The 18839-nt window shown below is 36.8% G+C and overlaps 1 protein-coding gene across 1 annotated transcript; it reads right to left on the bottom strand.

Annotated features, from left to right (window-relative positions):
• Positions 1-1832: 1832 nt before the first annotated feature.
• On the bottom strand, positions 1833-18466 carry nup107 (nucleoporin 107). Its single transcript, XM_067426931.1, has 26 exons — positions 18312-18466; positions 17700-17785; positions 17270-17362; positions 15335-15444; positions 15120-15249; positions 14926-15029; positions 14622-14749; positions 14042-14090; positions 12272-12343; positions 12096-12184; positions 11815-12007; positions 9829-9919; positions 8415-8494; positions 7256-7315; positions 7027-7172; positions 6890-6938; positions 6739-6808; positions 6529-6644; positions 6212-6401; positions 4894-5006; positions 4699-4801; positions 3222-3382; positions 2800-2925; positions 2587-2700; positions 2184-2351; positions 1833-2040 (listed from the first exon to the last, which is right to left on the bottom strand). Exons 1-26 carry the CDS (start codon positions 18317-18319, stop codon positions 1933-1935), a joined length of 2757 nt encoding a protein of 918 aa, XP_067283032.1. The 5' UTR covers positions 18320-18466; the 3' UTR covers positions 1833-1932.
• Positions 18467-18839: the final 373 nt, after the last annotated feature.

Below are 18839 nucleotides of genomic sequence, written 5' to 3'. Positions count from 1 at the left end.
CACAGTAACACTCATCTTTGAAAAGACAAAGAAGAGTGGACGTGTACACCTGAAAGAAAGAGAGAAGCTGATGGGAGGAAGTGAGCTTAAAGAAGCTGGAGAGAAAAAAAGGAAGGAGAGAAAACGGAAGGAACGGAAGATCCCAGAGCCAACGCCACTTCTTGTGGTCGTCAAACCTCTGCAAACTCCAGTCAGATTTTCCTTAAAGCCAATAGAGAAAGAACCAATGCTTCCTAGTGTCTCTGGACGCCTCATTCTACCAGCTGCTCAATTCAAGCCCCTGCCGCCAGTGACAAAACCTCAGAAACCATCTCCAGCACCTGAGGAAGTTCTACCCCTGCCATGTTCTTCACTTCAAGAGGACCCTCTCAAACTGATGGCGGTTCCTCCGAGCCCCACTCCTCCACCCAAAGAAGCCGTTGCTCTGCAACAACCTCCCAGCCGGAAGCCTCAGCCGTTTACTTCTTTCCCATTTAAGCCACCTCCAGATCTTATTCTGGTTGATTTAGAGGATGAGGAGAACGAGTACAAACTGTACACAGAGAAGACCATCCAAAACCAAGTGAAACCGAGAAATACGGTTGCTTGTTGGTTGGCGAAAGACAGCGAGGTGCAGGAGGATGCGTGGGCGAACGAAGTGGTGGAGGTCCAGGGATTTGAGGAAGAGGAAGGTGACCACAGTTATATGGGAGAGTCCAAGGCCATACAAGGCCATTCGGATCATGCTTCTCAGATCGATGAGCACATGAGGAAGCTCTTCTGTGTAGCATCTCCCGACAACAAAAATGAGACCCAGAAAAATGTGGATGTCCTCAAAAAGTGCAAAAGAAAAGTGCCACTTATTCAATTCACATGGGCAGTGGAGAAGGCCAAGAAAAGGGAGGAAAAGAAAATGGTCAAGGAGAAGGAGCAAAAAGAAAGAGAGTTACTCCTTCAACGCTACATGAATGATCCCAAACTAAAGCATTTGTGGATCAACAAGTACAACTACAACTTCAATAATGCAGATTACCCTCCCTCTTCCCCTCTGTAATTAAAAGTCTGCAAACTAAACATTGAAAGATGTGATAACTTGCATATATTATTGACATATATATATATATATATATATATATATATATATATATATATATATATAAAGCAAAACATTCTCAAGTTAAACACTCGTTTTTAAAACTAAATGTTCATCGGCACTGTTTATATTTTGGTACTTCACTCTGTTTATGTGGTCAGAAATAGCCATTATAGAAGTCACTAAAGTTGTGTGTCCCATATTTTCTGTCAGCTGTTTATAATTAGAACGATGCCCAAACGCAAAATGAATCATATTTAACGTTTTTTTTTAATTAAATGGTCATGAATCGTTTCAGTCTGAATGATTCGAACAGCTAACTCACGCACCGAATCGTTTAGAGCGATTTCTTTCTAGTTTAGATAGATAGTCTATAGTTAAGAAAGTTTTTCCTTAAAATAAAAAAAAGTAACACAGCCAAATTAAAGTATAGAGAACAACTAAAATGCAGCGAAGCACTGAAATCAAACTGGTAAAATGTATATACACACTTACATTAATCCCATTTAACATTGAAATGTTAAAAGCTTTGAATTATAAAAAGTAGAAATAAAAGATACAAATATATCAAAAGGTGCTTAAAAGCCAAAGAGCACAGCACTGGATTGAAAAAATACCAAGTTATTTCTCTAACTATGAAAATCCTAAACATGTTACTGTAAAATAATAATAATAATAATAATAATAATAATAATAATTATATATTTTAGAGGAAGAAATACTTTAAAAATCAGTGTGACTCATAAAAAATACATCTGTATCTAAACAATTGACCAATCTTTATTCAAATTACAAAATTACTATGTTTAATTTCCCCCCCAAACAGGACTTATGACATAAACAGCATGAGAAAACGGTGTCTAGGGCTGAATCTCATATCCGAGTGGATCCAGGCCTTTATCCAGCAAAAGTAGAGAGGATTCCCTCATCTTCTGAAGAAACTTCTGTAGCTCCTCTTTAGAGAAAACCTGACAGTTCAAAGAAAGTTCAGATCACTTTACTAAAACCACACACTAAAGCATTTACTTTCCCCACTTATGGAAATTTAAAAAGAGAAACACTTTTCATGTCTACATTCACAATCATTCTCTAAAAGGTTTAGATGGCACACCTCATATAATCTGTGTTGGTCAGATGCGATGATGTCAGCCAGACGCAGACTCTCCTGGTGGCGTTCAGTGCGCTGCAGTACGGTTAGCAGAAGGAACGACATCATGGGCAGACACAAACGCCGCAGCAGAGCCATTTGATGAGTGCGCTCAGAGTCTTCCTCTGCTTCCTGCAAAAACACACATTCAGCAAATCCTGAACATCCTACAATCCCAAAATTTCATAAATATATGATACATTAATATTCAATGATTAAAGGTAATAAATAGGACAGTCACTAATGCTTATTTATGGTATTATGGTATTATTCTGACCTGACAGTTATAATGAAGTTATAATGAGTTCTGTTCAATGTCACATGCACATGTTTATCAAAGCTGTAAATTAAAAGATAACCTACTCACCTCTCTGACATCCACCATCCATCCCCCATCTACAAACAGCAGAACATTATAGATCCTCTCCTTCACATCCTCAGTCAGTGCTCCCAGACGCCCCTGCCAGTTCTCATACTCCATCTGGAAGGAGGAAGTGAAAAAGAAAAGCCATTAATGATCAAAGTTAGAAGTGTTCACAAAAGAATAGTTGTCAGCACTGTGTAGATGTCCTGTTCTGACCTTGTACTCTGCTTCTTTCATCTCATGGGCTACCTTCTCTGTAAACTTTGCTTGAGCAGGTGCTGTGGGTTTCACCGGAGGGCAGTTCATGTGCTTGAACCACTCATTAAATGCTTCATGAGCTTCCTGTGGGGATGGAAATAATTAAGAAAACAAAGTTTAGAAAAAGTAAGTAAAACATTTTTTTTAATGTCCTTACGCTCACCAATGCAGCATTTATTTGTTACAAATACAGTAAAAACAGTAGTATCGCGAAATATTTTTAAACATATTTCTTCAGTGTCACATGCTCCTTCGGAAGTCATCATAAAAGATTTCTTAAAAAAACAAAAACAAACTTTAATTGTGCCAAACTTAAACTGTATTGTATGTTCATTACAGTGACAAACAAATCAGTGTTGCAGAAAGATGCTGCTTCTCACCAGATAGGCACGGATGCACAGATGCTCTCGAATAGCATTCTGCTCCTCAGCAGGAAGGGGCGTGTCCATACCCTGCTCCTCCCACTGTCGGTAGATCTCCCGCATGGAATCTTCCGGCACTTTGGCAAAGACCATCTTGGCTGCATCGTGCTTCTTAGATGCTATGGCAAAAGAAGAACATTAGATGTGAATAAATAAAAGACAATGCTTTGAATTGAGCAACCAAAGCTATTTATAGTTTTCACGTGAAGTCACTCTTATAGGAACGCCCACCTGGAAGGCAAAACAAGGCTTTCCTCCATTGCCCCCCAGTCATTTTAACAAGGTTTGTAGAAATTTTTAATGTGGTAAGAGTGATATTAAGACTAAGTTCAATATACAACTTATTGATCATGCATACTTTGTATGGGCAAGCAAATAAACACAGAATATTAACGCAAAAAAAGGTTTCTTGTTAAGCGTTTTTTTTCATCAGAAACCATTACAAAGAAAAAGCATTGCATTCATATTCTTGGATCACCTGCTCACGTGTATATCGTATGCATCTTAAAAAAGGTGTAAACTGAATTTAATCTTTTAATATATATATATATATATATATATATATATATATATATATATATATATATATATATTTTTTTTTTTTTTTACATTTTTGGCACTTTAAGGGTCTGGCTGCACTAATAAGGATTTTTTTTAGCCTTGTGGCGGTTTCCCCTTCACCTGCTTGATCCGCCCTTTAATTCTAACGGCCTATATAGGCAACGGTTCTATAGGCAATTTTAAAAAGATTAGTTTTTAACAGCTTCTTAAAACTAGCTAATGTAGGAGCATCTCTAACAGTGAGAGGAAGTGCATTCCATAACCTGGGTGCAATAAACACTGCTTAATGTAATCCTTATTGGTGAAACCCTAATTGTTTTTCACGTTAAGCATTTTAAAAACGTCCCGCTGTTTTTAGTGATTGAAATACTGCAGCAAGAGCTGTATATGGATCACAAATGCCCAAAACTTGCCCCCCAGGGCTCCCCGACAGTCACTAAAAACTATGAATAAACCCCTTTTAATTATAGCAGTATAAACAAACCTAAATTAGTTGAATAGGGTCAAAACTGTATTGTTAAGAGAGAAAACGCAGATAAGTTGCATCGTTGTATAAATCACATTGTATTATTACCAATACAATTGTATTATTGTAGTAGATTCAGAAATTACTTAAAATACCGTTAAATTAAATGAATAATTTACAAACATTTTATACACGTATTTTAGTTTCCACAACAAATCCTTCAAATGTAATTGTATTTAGAACAGAAAAATTATTAAACATGTAAATATATAATAATTATAAATTATAGTGGTTTCATTCTAAATGATACATATTTAATACATTCTAAAATCAAAATATAAAATCAACTACAGAATATAAAAGTATCAATTACATCTTAATACAATAATTTAGTTGTAAAAGTCTCACCTAAGAACTTCCTCATGATGGCATTGCTCTGTTTAAGGGCTTCAGCTCGCTGGGCAGGATCAAACACCAGCCAGTCAATGACATCAATCTTCTGCTGATCCTCCTGTGTGAACAGATGAAGAGTTTTCAGTCTATTCTACTGGTAATTAGTTTAATTAATTTTATCAATTAAAACAGTTAACGGTTCATTTGTACCGCTGTAGTTACTGTATCCAGGGAAGGGGTTAGGTCATGGTGGGCAAACTCATTTGTGTCTCTCTCTCTGATGGTCTCTACTACAGTTTTTGTGATCGATGGCACGTCCAAACCTAAACACCACAAAGCATAAACATAATTTGTAATAAGCATGTAATACCGAAAGTTATGTACAGGGAAGGCCTCAATATACTTCAATTTAAAATCAACTGGTGTGACGTCATTTTGAACAAAATCGGGACAAAACCAAGCTCATTTAGAGGTTCAGAAGTTCAAAACTTCCAGAAATGTTAGCTCCGTCAAACTGTTTTTAGTAACTGAAATACTGCAGCAGGGGCTGTATATGGATCACAAATGCCCAAATCTTGTTTACATATTTTAGTTTTTAAGATGGAAAATTGACAGGCTGTGCTGCAGTTCTACGGCTGTTTTGCCCTCCAGGGCTCCACGACAGTCACGTGACTGAAAACTATAAATAAACTTTCAAATTTCAAAATTTAAATTATAGCGGTATAAACTAATGTATTTTTATTTAAACAACTGTTTATGTTGTCTTAAGACATAACCGGCTATGTTGACGTGAACTCTTTAAACACATTATGACGATGTTGTGTGTATTTGTCCATTCAGATACGAAAGAGAGCCTAATTCAGTACTCGTGCGAGGTAGCTGTGTGTACGGCTGTGCGCTTCGGGTGTGTGCGCACAGAAAACCGCACCATATAGAGCTCTCTTTAGTGATGTCATGCTTATTCAGATCTATTAATATGTCTGCTCTTCTCTTTTTCACAAATGTTTACATTTTTGTAAATCGTCCCTTCCTAACATTTTCATCTAGTTTTTATTACTTGACAAAAATGTCAATAGATTATCGTCATTGAAAAAAAAATTGTGGTTTGTTTAAACTAATTTTCGTCTGTGAAAAAAAATGCAACTAACACTTTCAACCCCCAGAATGCAGTGTTAATTTCGTTGACATTCGCTGTCAATGGTGCGACAGAGAGCTCTCAGATTTCATTAAAGTTATCTTTATTTGTGTACCGAAGATGAACGAATGTCCAAATGTGTTTGGAACAGCATGAGGGTGAGTAATTAAATGACAGAATTAATCATTTTTGAGCAAAGAAACCCTTTAAAGTAATCTTTAAAGTGAATGTGATTTTATTTGACTGCTGAATTGCAGAGCTTGTGCAAACATCCACATCGCTATGATCAGAATCAGATGCTTACTTAACTTTTCTGAGTATAGCGGGGCCTTGAGTCTGTCATTATCGCAAAATAAACCCATTTTACTGTAATGCAAGACTCTTTGACCTCACCTGCTTGAGTTGCCAGGTTCAGACAGTGTTTGCGCTGCTCAGTCTCAGTGACTTCCTCCAGGAATTTAGCATATTGTGACACGGCCATGTCAGAAGGAAGATGACTGACGTAGAACGCAATGAGATCCACTTGCTTCTCCTTCACTAACAGAGAGATGTATGCCTTCAGGATATCTACACAAACCTCCTCCTGACAAAGACAGATCAAACCAATCAATGAGTTTAAATCAAACATTTGAACATTTTCCTCTATTCAATAATTAGCTAGACACACAAAGAACAATACAAATCTAAAACATACGTGTGTGTGTACGTACCTTGAGCTGAATGCCCAAACTGCGATAAAACAGCACTAAATGTGACATGAAGCGCAACAGATGAGCTGGCAAAGGTGTACTTCTTCCCAACCAATCATTGAGCTCCTCCAGAAGACCTTTCAAAACAAGTTCAGTGGACATTAAAATCTTTATTTTTTTCCTTAGACAAAGAAAAACTAAGATCCCTTAAAATGTGTTCTCAAAGCATACCATCAACATCTCCAAGAATGACAAACTTCTGAATCACATGGTAATGCTCCTTGGTTGCATCCAGAACCCTCTGCCAACATAAAACGTGTGCATGATCAGAAAAGAAACATTTAATTCCGTTTAGTCTTTTACCTTATTTATTTATCCTCACTTTGGATTCTGTTGCTTGAAGCTCTTCAAAGACTTTATCCAAAGTCCAACTGAAAAAGCCACATGATAGAATCAATCATTTCTTGGAAAAGCACATGAATTAATGTGATGCACAGGAGAACGAGTTTTAAGTCATACTTGGTCTCCAGGAACTCTCTGGGCAACTCCTCCAGCTCCTCACTGCCCAGACCAGAAGAACAGATCTCCTGCTCTACCAGAGTGTCCACCATCACTCGGAAATAAGCCCAGACCGTGTCTTCCCACGATTCGCACACGGGTAACAGCTGCAGGACATTAGGACATGTTCAAATAATGACTAAAATCAAGTGGAAAGAAATGGAGTAAGAATGGGTGGACAGCTATTGACCTGTTTGAGGTTTCCACTCAGTGCAGCATAGATGGCTCTTTCAAATTTGTTGAACTGCTCCTGAAACAGCAATGCAAAGTAGAATCTAAATCAGAATGAGACATTCACAGCAGCTGTCTATTAAATTTACAGACATTTCACCTGATTTAATACTCAATTTAAATTTACTGGGACTTTTATCCTTACAGAGCAAATGTCAAACTTTTTAATGCTAGAAAACTATGCTTTTTAATGCTAAATACAATAGCTGTGTCTCATTTCAGAAGGCTGCGTCCTCCGGAGGTCGCGTTCGAAGGCCGAATACGTCATAAGGCCATCTCATTTCAAAAAAGTGAGTAGGACACTCCAAATGCGACCTTCGAATGCGTCCTTCTTTCACAGGAATTCGGAGTGTGCATGAGGTGTATCCTTCACGGCTGGAGATAACCCACATTTCTTTGCGTCTCCGTTAACAATCTTCATATTTTTTATATATTATATGAAAAAACCACACCACCGCCAGATATACATGCAAGCGTAGGTGAGGTGTTTACATTTAAGGAGTTTAAGTTTGTTTTTTTAAGCTCTATTACCTCAAACAGATGGTTTTGGTAAACAGGATTATAACAGTTTAGTGCTTTTTTAAATGTTTAGAACAGTACATTGCTGTCAAGACAAGAAACATTTTAGTCATTTTCAAGTTATAAATAATTTTCATTCATATAACTGGCGTGAGAGCGCAATGAGGCTGAACGTGTTGGCATAGCAATGTGATACTTCCTGCCTGTGTGTCCTACGAAGGACATCTCATTTAATTCTGACTGAGGACACTCCACATTCTGCATCGCAACCTTCAAAATTGAACGAAATGAGACACAAATGTATATTTTTTCATGTATAAAAATCAATTTATACCGTGTGAGTACGAGTACGACACGTGAGTAACGAGTACGAGTGAAATAAATATAATAAAAACATTTATTGCCCAAAATAATTTAATGGGATTTTAATTCAATTCAAGTACATCTTTAAAATAAATATTGTTAAAGAAAAATGTCATAAAATATCTTAAATTACAATGTAAATGTTAAAAATAGATTTGCTACATTTAGTAATTTCTCTAATTTCCTACTGAACATCTAGCACCCCGTTGTAGACCCCTGATCTACAGTTTCCTCACCTCCTCTGCCATTCTCCAACAGCAAACCTTCCACACACTCCGATGAGGATTCCCCTCCACTGGCTGAAGCTCTCCACCTCCTGAACACACACACACACACACACACACACACACACACACACACACACACACACACACACACACACACACACACACACACACACACACACGTTATAACATGAAAGTACACGTATAGTCATATTTGAAACAATTAATAAAAAAGGCTTTTTTTTTTCTTTCATCATTTACTCACACTCATGATTTCCAAACCCATATGCACATCCTTGGTTCTCACGTGTCAAGCAAGCACATTTGAGTTTCAATTCACCACATTTGATGTCCTCTATTTGTGTGCATTGTTTGCAATGTTTATATGTGAATAAAACCATAAATTGAACATGTTTTTTAAAAAGACTACTTGATTATTATTGGTCAGTCCTGAAATTTTGAGGTGTGTAATTCTCCTATAACAATCGTCATTAATAGCAATGCTGAATAACATACCGCATATCTGGGTATCTGAAGCCTGCGCATCTGGGTATCTGAAGCCTGCACAACTTTTATGTCTCTTGTATTCCTCAACAGACAGCATATCACATAAACACAGCTGCTGCCCTCTTTTGTCTGTTATATTTATCGATAGTATCGAAAATGAAATCAGAGGACTTTAGTATTGATAGTACTGTAATATTGTTTCATCATTAGAAGATACCAAACACGCAAGATTTCACAACAGTTTCATCTCAAATCAATATCTCGTCCCCATTATTATTTCTGAAATTAAAAGCTGTGTAAAAAGTGGTATGAGTGTATTTTATTCCTTAGAACTTCTTCACTCCTCTTGGCTAAAAGCTGCTTGTAACTGTTTTCTTCACTGAGCTACTAAAAAATGTCAATAAAAATGTATATTTTGTGTCCAATTATCCGCTATGTGGGAAGTAGCCATATAATAAGCAGGATAATGTCCATCCAGCTGGTTGTTATTGCAAAACAAACCCTTTCTGGGTGATATAATTCACATCAGGATAGGGTCTTAATCACACTGTCTGGGTTTATTATGTGATTACAACAGGCTGGATGTTGTAATATTATATAAAGTGTTCATGATTGAAATACTTTGATTAAACTACTTGATTCATATAGATTGCATTTGCAATGTCTTTACAAACTTTCCGAAGTGTCCACGTTTTGGGTAAATGGACTTTCAAGTGGAGGAACAGACATTTCTCAGGTTTCATTAAAAATATCTTCATTTGTGTTCTGAAGATTAACGAATGTCTTATGGGTTTAGACGAAATGAAGGCGAGTAAATGATGACAAAGTTAAGTTCTGGATGAACGATCCCTTTAAGTCCAATTTAACATAAAAAGGTAAAATGTAGTTAAATGTTGTTAGTAGGTGCATGTGTGTTGACCTCCGTTGATGTTGGGGTCATGGTACAGTTTCCAGCCTTCCAGAGTGGCAGCACGCCAGGCCTGACCACATCGCTTACACAGCCTCTGAGCCTACACACACACGCACATGCACACGCACACACACAAGATGTCATTTTCAGTATTCACTGCCCTGCCTTTAAACAACTGAATGTCTAGGCTTGTCTGTAGTCACCACATAATTTAAAATGTCAGATATTTCTCTCAAAACTCTTAAAAAATGTATTAGTTTCTTAATATATGTCATGTCATACATTTCAGGGTGACTCATAAGAGCCTCCTTTGGCTCGGTGGACAAGTTGACACTTTTTTTGTTGCTTATTCACCTCACCTAACACTGAATGCATTGGACATTGTGCATTGGTGATTGTGTATCCTTTTGTGGTCTGGCAATATTTAAAGGGGGGGTGAAACACTCAGTTTCAGTCAGTGTCATGTCAATCTTGAGTACCTATAGAGTAGCATTGCATCCTGCATATCTCCGAAAAGTTTTTATTTTTTTAATAATTATATAAGAAAGATGCGCTGTTCCGAGTCTTTCCGAAAAAAGCCGAGCGGGTGGGGGCGTGTCGTGTGAGCGGAGCTAAATAATGACGTGTGCAGCAGCGCGCTGTGTGTTGAGTCGAGCGTCATCCCTAACAGCGGAAAAAAACTTTATTCAAAATAAAAATATGGCTTTTAATCAGATACAGCCATACATCTATGATCCGGAATCAGACCCAGAGGCTGCAGTTGAACAGGAGCAGCAGCAAAAACGACTAGAGCAGGACGTCTGTATGTGGTAAGTTACAAGTTATACACTAACTATATAATATGCTTAGCGGCTTGTGTTATTTACATATTTATACTTGAATTATATCGTCGTATTTTTGTCTTTGAAGGTGTACATGTGGGAAGTGCAGTTGTGCACGTGTGTTTGTGTGGTTGTGTGTTTACGCGTGGTTTGTGTAGACAGTAAGCGGACTAAAAGCAGTCTCACTCACCCTTCTAACGTTGGGACTGCTCCATCCTTCAGCATTAGGCGATTGGGAAAATTCGGCGTCGAGCTGGGCCTTGTGAAACAGTCGGCACCGAAATGCAGCGAACAGATATAAACATTCGCGCAACTCAGTTGCTGATCCGGAAAAGCAAATTAGATCCACTGTTGCCTTAACGCGGGGTTTTTGGCGAATCTTTGCAGGACTGTCTTGGTCTGGCAACCAAAAACCCACTTTTTTGGTGACATTGTTATGTGCTATGTGTAATTGTCACCTGTCCAGCATCCTACAAGCCCCGCTTTGATGGGCGTAGGCTGTTGCTTTCGCTCTCTCCCTCGCTCTCTCTCATGCGCTTCCGGTAGAATTGTCCGTAAGGCCCATACAAGGAAATTCCGCCCCCACTAACGTCAATGGGGACGCATGATCTCAAAAAACTTGCCGAAACTTATGTCTAACCGGAAGTAGTATTTTTGACAAAGAAATACTCCCATCAAACGTCCACCTTAACTTTTGAAACTTTGTCTATGTTTAGTATGGGATTCCAAGTCTTTAACAGTGTAAAAAGATCAGTATGCATGAAACAGCATTTCACCCCCCCTTTAATTTTTTGTATTGCTGGTTTTAAAAAAATTAAAGAAAATCAAAAGAAAATCATAGGTAGTTATTCAAAGTTTGAAACTTTATTTGAATGTGTCCTTGTTGCAGTGTCTTTACTCAAATAAATATTAAGTAATATTAACTAGCATGTGGTTACTATAGGTTTAGGGTTATGTTTAGTGCTAGTTACTTGCAATTATGTATCATTTTCTGTTAAATTAATTTGGTAACTATTTAGGACACAGGACACATACAGGTATATAAAAATAAAGTGTTACCAAAAGTTTTTTTCGGTTTTGAAACAGATGTAATGTTTGAGATCAGACCAAAATATTTCAAATGTGAAAATAACTTTGTTTTGTGGTGTTAGAATCCCTATCAGACAACACACACCTCATCAGTCATGCCAGCTCGTATGAGATTGAAGAGGTTTTTGAGCAGACGAGAGTCGTCCTCTCGGTCCAGGTCTGCCAGTGGTCTCTTCTGTCTGATGGGAGCATCAGGATCCAGTTCTGTGACCAGCGGCCTGCTGAAACCACTGCTGGACTGATTCCTCCTCAGCTTTAAGGTATGGAGCGTGTTTTCCCTAACATGAACAATCCACCATAAATGATTTACCTGTTTAAATTGTATACTGAAATCTCAGATATTCTACAAGTGTTAATATTACTTACCAGTACACAGATTTGGCGTAGTATTCAATGTTATCAGAGAAGTCTCCTATCTCATCTTTGGCTATACTCTCCAACCAATCCACCACCAGCTAAATAAACACACACCGTATATTGAGCGGAGGTGTTCTTATACACAGAAATCTACAGAATGGGTGTAAATGGATGCATGTGTGTACCTGGCTCTGTCGCACTATACTGTCCTTTTGGAAGAACTGCTCCATTACTGCCTTCTCACTCTCACTGGGCATCTCCAGAGAAAACACAACCTCAAGTTAACATGCAGTGGCCCCCCAAAAAATGGATGTTCAAGTCACAATTAATGTGTGAATGTCACTGCGATGGATACAAAATATCACACCAAGTGGCATCAGCAAAAAAGCAATGCTACTTGGTGACAAAGAAAGTTTCCCAACAGATTTTTTTTTCCATTTTGGACACTATATCATTGTTTAATCGTTTAAAACCTAGCAAGCTACATTTTATGAAATGTTTTGTCTGGGGAAAAAAATGTGCTTAGGCTATCATAAGGTTTGATATTTTGTAATATAATGCAATGACACATTCACTTTTAAAGGGATCCCCTGGTGTTGAGACTTGTATGGCTTAATATAACATAAATGATGTCTCTTACTGAATTATGTGGTAGAAAACCCATGAAAGATCTACGTTATTTAAAAAATCGATTTTATATTTGGACCATGGGCGGCGCCATTTTGTTTGCGTTCTAGGTTGATGACGTAGAGTGGTTGAACTCCTCAATCAGCTGGCGTTACCCGTAGCTATTTTTACCACAACGCAACTCGAAAATTGTTTCAGAGTTAAACAAAACCAATGAATTCCTTTGTAATTATACTTAAAACACACTCAAACATACATGTGCACACAAACTCACCTACACAAGTCACAGATCGGCGGGCGCGCACACGACAGGCTCTGTCTCAATCGAGATGTTGGGCTGCTCAGTCTCCACGACAGGGGCTGAATCTGAAATCGACCCCCTATACCCTTAAATAGGGCATTATTTGAAGGGACGGACATTTGTAGTGTTGTCCGACACCATAGTGGACATGTTCGAGTGCAGTCATTCAGTCTCACGTTCCAGCGCAATAACGAGTGTAAAGCCGATTTACAAACAGCTGTCCGACTTCACGCACTCAAACATACATGTGCACACAAACTCTCTCTCTCACACAGACTCACACACACCCCAACAGATCGGCGCGAACACACACACACACACACACACCCCAACAGATCGGCGCGAACACACACACACACCCCAACAGATCGGCGCGAACACACACACACACGCACGCACTGCGTGCGCGCATACATAACCCTCAATGTATTCCCGTGTTGATATCCTGTTCAACACATCCTGTTCCCTAGATAGACTGTTGATAGTAGATTAACTAATGCCTAATGTGACCAGCAGAGGGAAATATCTAGGTAGGACGATGGGATAAAGTAACGTGAGGAAGAGAGGCAGGATGTTTTGGTGATGATGCATGCGATTGAGACAGAGCAGTCTGTCAGAGGTGTGTGTGTGTGCGCGCCCGCCGATCTGTTTGTGACTTAGGTGAGTTTGTGTGCACATGTATGTTTGAGTGTGTTTTAAGTACAATTACAAAGCAATTCATTTGTTTTGTTTAACTCTGAAACAATTTTCGAGTTGCGTTGTGGTAAAAATAGCTACGGGTAACGCCAGCTGATTGAGGAGTTCAACCACTCTACGTCATCAACCTAGAACGCAAACAAAATGGCGCCGCCCATGGTCCAAATATAAAATCGATTTTTTAAATAACGTAAATCTTTCATGGGTTTTCTACCACATAATTCAGTAAGAGACATCATTTATGTTATATTAAGCCATACAAGTCTCAACACCATGGGATCCCTTTAAGTGTGGCTCCAAACACCTTTTGGTGTAACACACAAGCACTTACAGTTATATCCATCATGATGTCTTCTTCTAAAACTGTCTGGACTCTGTCTCTGTGTTTAAGAGAGTTATAACAATATGTAAGCAAGCAAGTAATACTTTTATTCACATTTACATTATTGTTCAAAGGTGTCTAGGATCAGTGACATTTTTATTTGTTCTTGAAAGACTTATGTTCAACAAGGTGGCATTTATTTGATCAGAAATACAGTAAAATTTTTAAATATAACTAAATTTTTTTAAATGAATGTTTTCTATTTGAATATATGTTAAAATGGAATTTGGGATGGTAAAGCTGTATTTTCAGCATCATTACTTCAGTCTTCAGTGTCACATGATCCTTCAGAAATTCTAATATGCTGATTTGGTGCTCAAGAAACATTTCTTATTATTATCAATGCTGAAAACAGAAAGTTCAAAAGAACAGAATTTATTTAAAAAATCTATTTTTTTACCAATTATTATTACTATTATTACACATTACAAATGTGTTTACTGTTCATTTGATCAATTTAATGCATCCTTGCTGAATAAAAAAAAAACTACTGATGTTAACGATAATGTAAGTCATGAGTGTGTTGCACCTGTATAGGGATGTGATGAGTCTCCAGGTCACCATCTCTTGCTGCAGCAACCAGGTAATGCTAAACGTCTTGGAGGATTTCTGCTGACCAGGGGCTGAACGGAGAACCAATTTCTGTAACATACTGACCTACAATACAGGAGAAGACTCAGTAAGGATTTTTTATTCAGCTTGCCATGCTAATATTTACACAATTATAGTTTTTTCAAAGAACAAAAACATCTCTTTCCTGACTAATAAAATTATGAATAATTAAAAAAATTATATCCACAATGTTATAAGTCTATGCACTACTAGGTGTTTACCTTGTCCTGACAGAGAGTCTCATACTCCTCTAACAGGTCAAACACAGCTGTGGACGAATGACGCAAAAAGGACTGCAGAAATTCGGGAAACAAACTGAGAGATGCTGGGAGAAAAATGGATAGAGAGAGCTGTAACTTCAGCATATTTAAATAAACTGATAATTTCCTTTGTGATGACTTGTGATGATATTCACCAGCCTCTCCGGGATCATCTTCCTTTAGCATAAGAGCGCTCATGCTGACATCATCAGTGAAGCTGGTGTCCACCAGCCCAGACAGAGGAGACGGGTACAGACTGTTTGTCCAATCACTGTCATCCAAGTTCTGAAGCGTCAACAAACAAGAATCAGACAAAAGAGTTAACACTGAAATCATACAAGCAAAATACATGTGAACTGTGGTCACTCACCATGCTCAGACTGCCTTTGGTACGGGGAGTGTTTACGAAGCGAGGAGTTCTGCTTCCTGTCCCGAGGATCGCCGACACATCTGGGTTCCTTAGGGCACTTCTTGGGGTGACTGCACGAGATATGAAAAACATCTGCGCATCAATAAAAATCACTCTTCACAAACATAAAACTTGAAAGAGAAAAGTAAACAGACTTATGAAATAAATCCTCCAATTTCCACAAAAAACTACTATTTTATACATTTTATGTATAATTTTTTTTAATATTATCTATTTTAACACATTTAATATAGTAAAAATTAGTTTTTTTTACTCTTTTAGATGCTACAAGGATTTGATTGATTGATTGAAAACTTTATTAATAACGTTAGGGAAACTGATTAAGGATATATATATATATATCCTTAATCAGTTTATACATAAAATGTATATATATATATATATATATATATATATATATATATATATATATATATATATATATATATATATATATATATATATATATATATATATATATATATATATATATACATCCTCAGGTAAGGCACCCCAATTACAAAATTTAAAGCAACACTGTGTAACTTTTTTAGTTTATTCTTAGCTAAAAACACTTAGTTCTTTCAAAAACATATGTGCTCATTAATGCATTAATGTATATTTACTTCTTTCAAGTAATAAAGTATTCTCGTAAGTTTATAATATGCCATTGAAAATACATATGGGTGAGGGGTTCGAATGCCGGTCGCCATGTTGCCCCTCCATCTTGAAAGTACAGTATCCAAAGAGGGACATGCTGATAAATACAAGCTTCGCCTTCCGCGTTTTAACACTCGATGGCACTGTGTCGAATGTGAAGATGGGGATTGCCATGTTAATCTTGGACTAAATAGGCCATCGTAGGAGTTAAAACGAAATCAGAATTGAGAGGAACAGAAACTATTATTCACTGGATGGTCATATACCTTTTCACCACTAGATGGGGGAAAATATCACACAGTGTAGCTTTAAAAGACAGCTATATAATTCATGAATAAAGACTCGATTTATACTGTGAAAACTTAACTGTGAAAACACACACACACGGACACGCACACACACTAATATATATATATATATATATATATATATATATATATATATATATATATATATATATATATATATATATATATATATATATATATATATATATATATAGTTTCATTAATTTCTACTCACTAGAGTACTGTACTGTTGATTCTATAATTTGTTTTTATTTTATACAATTTAATACATTTATTTTTACTTTCTTTGTTAGTTTAATCTTGTTTATTATTTTTTAAACATTTTTATACTGCAGCACCTTGTGGCCTGCCATCATTACAAAGATTTTATGCTTAAGCTTTATAGCATGGAAGTTTATGATTTTATGTTTTTGAAAGTAGTCTCTTAATGTCACCAATGCTACATTTATTCGATAAAAATGATTACAAATATATAAATTTTAAATTGTAATTTATTCCTGCGAAGGCAAAACTGAATTTTCTACAGTCATTATTACAGTCTTCAGTGTCATGTGATCTTTCAGATATCTTTCTTAGACAAATTCTAATTATTATAAATGTTAAAAACATGGGGGGGGGGGGGGGGGTCATTCGAATGTTTGGATTAATATTTTTTTCTTTAAAGAAGAAAATAAATGGCACCTTAAATCAATGGATGGGATTTTCTTTTCCATAAATAAAAGTAATATAAATATTTTTTTTAATCAGTGCTGGAAATCCATTTATCCTTCCTTGTCATGATGTAGAGTGCAGCTCATAGTTGCTTAGCAAAAGCAGACATCTGGGGAGTGAAAGCTCCTGAGCGCTTTGGAAAGAAGGAGAAAGCAGCCCCTAACATTCAATTCTGATTGGAAGCTCACAAATCCTACATTGTAAACAGTTTACTCACATGTCTGTTTAAGGAGAGACCCAGGTGTTTGCCGCAATAGGGGTCTAGCAGGGGTAGTGCTGGTTCCAGGAGTGTCATCTTGTGCCAGTGGGACTGAACAAACAGTCAAGGAAAAACATCAACAACATTTGTACATGTTTAGAACATTTCCAGAGCATATTTAGGAGATATGGATAGTGTTTAGCATTATGTCTCTTGATCAGTGTCTGACCATTGTACTTTAAACTATCAGATGAGAACAAAAACCGTAACAGAACCGAGCTGGATAATGACACCATTTTTGTCTTTTGTACAGCTTCTTTTTGCATTTATCAATGTTATTTTCCTGTTTATCACTGTATAAAGTATTGAAATTAAATTACTATCACACTTTAGCCATGAAGCACTATATAAACACATGACTTATAGTATTTAACCTTAGTAAGGATACATGCGACTTTTTTTTGTGAACTCTTTCTGCGGGCAGCCCGGGTCACCTCAGTGTCCCGAACCGCTGGACTCAACCAGGTCTGATTCCTGTACAGAATACAGAGACATTTTACTATGCATATAGTTAGTGTTGCATTATGCCACATGCTCACAAATACAGTTGAACACAGATTGTGTCTTCAGACAATATATTCGCATTTAACAGCGTTAACCCATCATACAAAACAGATATAAAATGACTTAACCAAACATAAAAAAAAACACTTCAAGTAAAACAATCAAATAGCGAATATAGCTAACTGGTTAAGTGTCAAAACAAAAAAACAGCTAACTACTAACTATTGTTATTTTGATTAAAGCAGTTGTGTGACTGTATTTACATAAAAATAACATTAGATAATGTTTTCTTGTAAAAAAAGAAAAGAAAAAAGATACAATCATTTTCTTTTCTGTCATGAGTGTTTAACGTATATTATTCCGTGTGTAAATGACATGTGGAGTCGCTCATACAACAATAATTAAAATTCGGACAACACACGAACCTGACATAGTAGGCAAAACAATCGGATAACATTTATACACGAATAATATCATAGTAAAATGTAATATTTACCAGTCCATATGGCGTCAATTCACAATTGCTAGCCAATGATGCTAGCGTACTTGATTTTGCGCCTTCACTTCTGAGGTTCGTCTTCGTTCTTCTTTCTCAGCTGTGCATTTGATTGCGCTAATCACACTGCCGCCTACTGGAGAGGATGAATGAGCATTACAAAACCATAACCGTCTGTGTTAGGTACTGCCACATACTGGCCTCAGAAGAAATGACATGCATAGCAATCATACACTGTAAAAAAATAGCAATGTGTCTTTCTATTTGTTTAATTATGTCACGTAATCTTCTGAAATATAGCCTATTACAATACTGGGATACCACCATTTAATCTTGTTCTGGTTATATTGCATTAAGATTGGTCTCTCTTTTCAAAAAATATTTTCACCCTAATCCAATCCAATATCTATTACATTAGTGGCACATGACATACGTTTGATGGGATTATTTTTTAATTTATAAATTAAATTGAAATGTCACGTCTCATAAGTGACATTATTTATTTATTTTTTATTTATTTATTTATTT

Source organism: Pseudorasbora parva, chromosome 20, assembly GCF_024679245.1.
Source record: "Pseudorasbora parva isolate DD20220531a chromosome 20, ASM2467924v1, whole genome shotgun sequence".
Lineage (NCBI taxonomy): Eukaryota > Metazoa > Chordata > Actinopteri > Cypriniformes > Gobionidae > Pseudorasbora > Pseudorasbora parva.
Note: the sequence above shows the minus strand (reverse complement) of the source record. Positions and strands in the feature narration are given on the sequence as shown.